The 6,611-nt window shown below is 35.8% G+C and overlaps 1 protein-coding gene across 1 annotated transcript; it reads left to right on the forward strand.

The window, feature by feature from the left end:
- The first annotated feature begins 1,769 nt into the window (after nt 1-1,769).
- On the forward strand, nt 1,770-6,403 carry LOC106388037 (protein DAMAGED DNA-BINDING 2). Its single transcript, XM_013828014.3, has 11 exons — nt 1,770-2,130; nt 2,312-2,402; nt 2,499-2,626; nt 2,712-2,834; nt 2,917-3,005; nt 3,082-3,202; nt 3,284-3,375; nt 5,114-5,243; nt 5,331-5,579; nt 5,657-5,853; nt 5,924-6,403. The coding sequence occupies exons 1-11, from the start codon at nt 1,915-1,917 to the stop codon at nt 6,147-6,149; spliced, it is 1,662 nt and encodes a 553-aa protein (XP_013683468.2). The 5' UTR covers nt 1,770-1,914; the 3' UTR covers nt 6,150-6,403.
- Nucleotides 6,404-6,611: the final 208 nt, after the last annotated feature.

Raw genomic sequence — 6,611 nt, forward strand, 5'->3', positions numbered from 1 at the left:
AAATAATAAATAGTTATACATGACTTCAACAACCTTTTTATATTAGATTTTAAATGATTCTTTTTAATAGTATAAATTATTTTTTAAGTGAAAGGTATATAAAAATATATATCTAAACAAATAATTTTCAAAATCGCAAATTATCAATATTTTTATTGTGAAGTCGGATTAGTTTTATCAGAACCCATGAATTTCTATGTAATTATGACATTCTACAAAAAGATATTGATGTATAATAATATTAAAAGTTTGATTAATATATATTTAACAGGACCTTACCTTTTTCAAATATTTGATATAATGGAAGAGGATAAAATAGATATAATTGACATGACCCTATGTGTTAAAGTTTTTAGTATGTTTATATCAAGTACTGTAGGAAGTTGGCTTAAAATAAAAACGTTGAGTGGATTATTTGAAACAGACGATATGATTTATATTAAATGTTTGTATAGTCACGTGGTATATTGAAAGATCTTATATAAAAGGTTGAGTGAGTTAAAGTAGATTTTAAAATGTTAGGGACATTATTTGGTTGCTATATTTGGGGTTATTTATAATATTTGGTTATAAACAAGAGATTGGACTAAAAATAAATAGGTCTAATAAATTTTTTTAGGTAGATTTTTTTAGGACTCCTTCTCTTTTAATAATATAGATGTTATTAATTCCGTTTCTAAGTTTTAAAATTTCCATTGAATATTGTAACCACTTTATATTAAAAAAACGAAATCGTGTTCAAAACCAAAACCTAGAACAATATTTTTAATTTAAAACTTACATTTATCTAAACTAAATGGTATATCTTTGTTTAAAATTTTGAACCTTCCACCGGAGAGTATATTACTCAAAAAAAAAGTACACAATTAGTTATTGATTAATTTTTATTTAATTTAGGTATTTTTTTTTTATGTTTTGTTTTAAAATTTTATTTTTTATTTTGGTTATATCCAAACCGATATAACCCGAATTCGAACGGTATATGGTACTTTATGGGTTTTAAGATGCAATACAATTTTGAACCGAACCCAAAGTGTTATTATCCGAATCCGGTCCGTACTAATAAAATTTTAGTATGGGATCTAAGAGCATAAACCCGAAAATCCGAAAAATCCGATCCAAACGAATACCCGAACGTCCAAACCTATGTGTAATATATCATTATAATACAAAGTACGAAGAAAAAAATAGGGTCTACTTTGATTTGGAGATCCTGTTTCGCTTCAAATATTCCATATGTTTTATAATAAGTGTCATTTTAATTATTTTTCTTATAAAAAAATGTTACTTTACAATTACAATACAAATTATACTTAATTTCAGCTGAAAATTAATTGAAAAGTACATTGATTTTATAAATAATTTTATTTATCTCAAATACTATTGGTCAGAAAAATATAAATAATAGTAATTTACATATATTTCTGTCATTTTTTAATCCGCTTGAAAAATATCAAACCGACATTTATTTAAAAATGGAGGATGTATATATGTAGTGCAAATTTTGAACTCAAGTTTGATTTATGAGATGAATGAAAATTGGGTCTAGAGCCCATTAATTATCAGGATAAAAGGCACATCGCTGATAAAAACTCGCTTGAGACTCGTGAGTTTTTTTTTTGCTTCCGGCCTGTAATTCGCCACGTATCAACTTCTCCCGCCACCTTAGTGCAATTCCGACAGTACCCTTAACCGATAAGAATTTAACCGGAATGAAGGGGTATAAGCGTAAATTAATAGGGGCGACGATGTGTTTTCTTCAGCGTAAAAAAAATCAACTGTTCGCCGACTCGACCGGTTTTAATTTGCGCCGGCTACATCGTCATCGAACCCAAAAAGAGACAAAAACAGTTTGATTCATATTCTCTTCCTTTTGCCGGGTGCTGAATTTTTGTTTTGTTTTATAAACCGAGAATGGGTTTAACGAGGAACAGAAGAAAAAAGGAACCAGAAATCGTCATTGCCAGGGATACAGAGTCAAGTTCGTCCGAAGAGGAAGAAGAAGAAGATGATGATGATTACCCTTTGTCGGAGTCTGAGAAAGGAGATGAAGCGGTCAAAATCGAATTGGAGAAGAGTAAAGCAAAAGGGAAAGCACCCATTACCGTTAAGCTCAAGAAAGTTTGCAAAGTAACGCTCTTTCGAGAAACCCTTTAATTTTGTTGAGTTCTTATCATTGCATTTCTAGTTTTGGTTAGGCTTTACGGAAGTAAAGATAATGACTTTGGAATTTGATTATTCACTTGGATGCAGAGACAGAGATGACTTTGGTGGTTGATCTTGTTTGTTTACTTTTGTTGTTCTTGTATAGGTCTGTAAACAGCCTGGTCATGAAGCTGGGTTTAAAGGAGCAACTTATATCGATTGTCCTATGAAACCTTGCTTCTTATGTAAAATGCCTGGTAATAAAAAAATCCTCAATTTCTTATCTTAGCTTATAGGGTAGCGACTCAATGCTAATTTACTTGGAACTTTTTGCTCTTTTACTAAACCTTCAGGTCACACCACAATGTCATGTCCTCATAGAGTGGTTACTGACCATAGGATACTCCCAACTTCTCATAGGAATACAAAGAACCCTATAGACTTTGTGTTCATGCGTCAGCTCCAACCGAGGATTCCACCGGTAAAGGCTCCTTGTTTATGATGCCTGATGAGATTTATTGACTGGACTAATTCGAATCCTATTTTTTTCTTTTGTTTTGGTACAGATTAAACCACCGTATGTGATCCCGGATCAAGTGCATTGTGCAGTTATTCGATACCACAGCAGACGTGTTACATGTTTGGAGTTTCACCCAACAAGGAACAACATTCTTCTCTCTGGAGATAAGGTTTTTAGAAATTGAACAACATACATAAGTTATGAGCTTTCTGCATCCGTTTTCTCATTTTATTCGTTTCTGGTGGTCATAGAAAGGGCAAATTGGAGTCTGGGATTTTGCTAAAGTGTATGAGAAGAGTGTGTACGGAAACATACACTCTGTACAAGTTAATAATATGCGGTAAGTCCATATCTATGGCCCTGAATCTCTTGTGATTTTACTTTTGCATTCAGGTGTCTATGTTCCCTTACTTCAGGTTTAGTCCCACAAATGATGACATGGTTTATTCCGCATCCTCTGATGGAAATATTGGTTACACTGACTTGGAAACTGGAACTTCATCAACTTTGCTGAATCTCAACCCCAATGGATGGCAGGTCAAACACCATCGCCTCTCTTCTTTGATTTTTTTCCTCTCTTGCACCATTCTGCTGATATGAAGCATCATCGGTTTATAGGGCCCAACTACTTGGAAAATGCTGTACGGTTTGGATATAAACTCGGATAAAGGTTTGGTCCTAGCTGCTGATAATTTCGGGTTACTTCACATGTAAGTAGTTTCATCCTCGTTAACTACTTCCTCCGTTCCACTAAAATTGTAGTTTTGGAGTTTTCACACTTGCAATACCGAAATTAATCATACTTTAATACATAATTTAGGAATAAAAATATATTATATGATTGATTAGGCATGGGCATTCGGATAACCAGTTCGGATCCGGGTCGGGTTTTTCGGACTTTGGATATTTCGGAACTAGAGAAATTGGTATCGATCGGATAATTTAAAATTCCGGTTAGGATGCGTTACATACGAAGTAACCAAAAAATTAACGGATTCGGTCCGGTTCTTACGGATTCGGTCCGGTTCTTAGTATATACCAAACCATTTAATCCGATAGAACTGAATATAATCCAAAAGAACCGAAGATATTCTAAATATCCAAAAAAAACATAAACAAGATAACTAAAATTACAATACAATAACATAACATATTTAATATAACCAAAGCAAAGTTTAATCTCCAAAATGAAAATAATACTAGGGTTATCTTAATTAAGGTTTAATTTCGGTCTTTTGGATATCCGTAAGGATCTCGGATATTACGCATATTACGCGTATCCGACCTGGTTGATGCGTCCTGAATTGAAGGATCACTTTAGCTGGGTGTCGGATATGATCCGAGAAGACAAATGACACTTCTGGAACTGAAATGGATTGAAAGGATTGTCAAGAGATGCGAATGGCTCTTGATATACCCACGATCTAAGGCTAACCACCTAAGAAAGAATGAATGTGTTGGCTGACCACCAAACAACACACAAAGATGAATTGGCTGACCACCAAATCAACAAGCCGTTCACACCAATGAACTAGCTAAAGAACTCTGTCTCTCTCACTCAAAGAAGAAACGAAAATAAACTCAAAAACATAGATTGATTTTATTCATAGAATGAGACTACATATTTATAGTGTTTGTAGTCAAAGACTATAAAGAAAATACACAGAAAATAATGCATAGAAAATACAAATTTGACCAGATCTGAATTAATGAGTCAAAGACTCAGTCTTCCATGCAGATTGGTCAAAGATAGCCCTTCATATAATGTCCAGGTTCAACCGAACCAAATGGATGCACGGGGTAAAGATAAGGACACTTGCGGGACTGTCTGGATGGTTCGCCGGATAAGAATGCATGTCCGTCTTCGGCTTCTTCACGACCCAAGCTAAGTCTGGCTCGACCGTGGGTCTTAGAAAGTCGAGTTGGTCGGGGAAGACGGGCTGTGGTTCGGTCGGTTCGGTCGTCTGGACGAGGTTCCAGTCGAAGCTCCAATCGGGACGCACGCGGGACGACTCGGTCAGTCTGATCGGTACGGTTGGTTGAACGATCCTCGGTCAAATTGTTCAGAACGTCCTGATCTCTATGCTGGTTGGCTCCAATGGACTGATCCACGAACCGGGGCACATCACTGGTACTCGACCAAATTTTAAACCTTATCCAACCGGGTATTTTTCTATATCTGAATCCGATCCGAAACCCGATTTTTTGGATAATTACCGGTTCGGATCTTCGGATCCGGGAAATATGTCGATGCCTATATATGATAGTAAATTTGTTTTAATTAATATGAACAAAATAGGTAAAGAATATATAAAATTACATTGAACACACAAAAACTATTATCTTTGTGAAACAAATAAAAATTTCAAAACTATTATCTTCGTGGAACGGAGAGTATTTGTTTGTAGTGCTAGCTGCTTAGTCTCTTGTGATTTTTTTTCAAAAAAGGATCGACCACCGGTCCAATAACGTAACGGGAGAGCCCATTTTGATACACAAGAAAGGTAGCAAAGTTGTTGGCCTTGACTGCAACCCGGTTCACCCTGAGCTTCTTCTTAGCTGTGGAAACGATCATTTTGTAAGTCTTATCTTTTAAGTATCTATCTGAAGTTCTGTCTGAACTTATTCATTAATAATAGATTTGTTTGGTTATGTTTTTTTTCAGGCAAGAATCTGGGACATGCGTAAACTACAACCTGGAGAATCTCTTAATGATCTTGCGCACAAGCGAGTAGTCAACTCCGCTTATTTCTCTCCATCATCAGGCACAAAGATTCTCACAACCTCGCAGGACAACCGTATTCGAGTATGGGACTCTATCTTTGGGGACTTGGATTCCCCAAGCCGAGAGATTGTTCATAGCCATGATTTCAATAGGCATTTGACACCGTTCAAAGCTGAATGGGATCCTAAGGTTTGATACTTTTACTTCTCTCTCTCTCTCTATCCTTTTTTTATCAGTTACCTTTTATAGCACTTATTCATCTTCAGGATGCCTCGGAGTCACTCATTGTGGTTGGTCGTTACATAAGTGAAAACTACAACGGAGCTGCTCTCCACCCAATAGACTTCATCGATTCAAGCAACGGACAGTTGGTTGCAGAGGTCATGGATCCGAACATAACGACTATTACTCCAGTCAACAAGTTGCATCCTCGCGACGATGTTTTAGCCTCTGGAAGCTCAAGGTTGCTCTTGTAACAACAATTAGTGAAAACTGTTTTGATTGAGTGGTAGTTTTAAAATCTAGTTTTGCAGGTCGCTGTTCATTTGGCGGCCAGAAGAGAAGACGGAGATGGTTGAGGAGAAGGAGAAGAAGGAGAAGAAGATTGTTATATGTTATGGTGACAGCGATAAGAAAGGCAAAAAGCAAAAGCGTGGCAGCGATGATGAAGATGAGGATGACGATATGTTTAGCTCTAAAGGCAAAAACATTAAGGCTAAAGCCAAAACAACCAAATCTACTCGCAGGACAAAAGCTTAAGATGAAGAAACAAGGTGTTCTATATGTATTAACTCACTTTTACTCTTTTAACTTTTTTTTGTAGGTTTTCTTGGTAACTTACTATGTTTTAGTAGTATGCCCTGTTTTGCCTTTGGCCGGCGGTTTTGCTTCTTTTTTTTTTTTCTTAAGGGCATGGTCGGCTTTTGTGTGCGGTCTTCTTTTGAACTTGTGCTTGGTGTATCTTTAGAATGAGAACAGATCGAATCTTGAATATTCTCTTCTATTTTTGCTCAGCCATGTTGTCTTTTTCTTGTTGGGAGTGATGAGTAAACAGGGGAGGAAAAGTCTCTCTTATGCAGGGGCGGACGCAAGTAAGAGATGGGTAGGGCATGTGCCCCATGCTATTTTGTCTTTTTTCTTGAGAAATTAATACTAAGTTTACATTAGTGCTTTTAATTTGAATATTCTTTACTACATGGTCTCATATAATATAATTTTGCC

Source organism: Brassica napus, chromosome C2 (genome assembly GCF_020379485.1).
Source record: "Brassica napus cultivar Da-Ae chromosome C2, Da-Ae, whole genome shotgun sequence".
NCBI lineage: Eukaryota > Viridiplantae > Streptophyta > Magnoliopsida > Brassicales > Brassicaceae > Brassica > Brassica napus.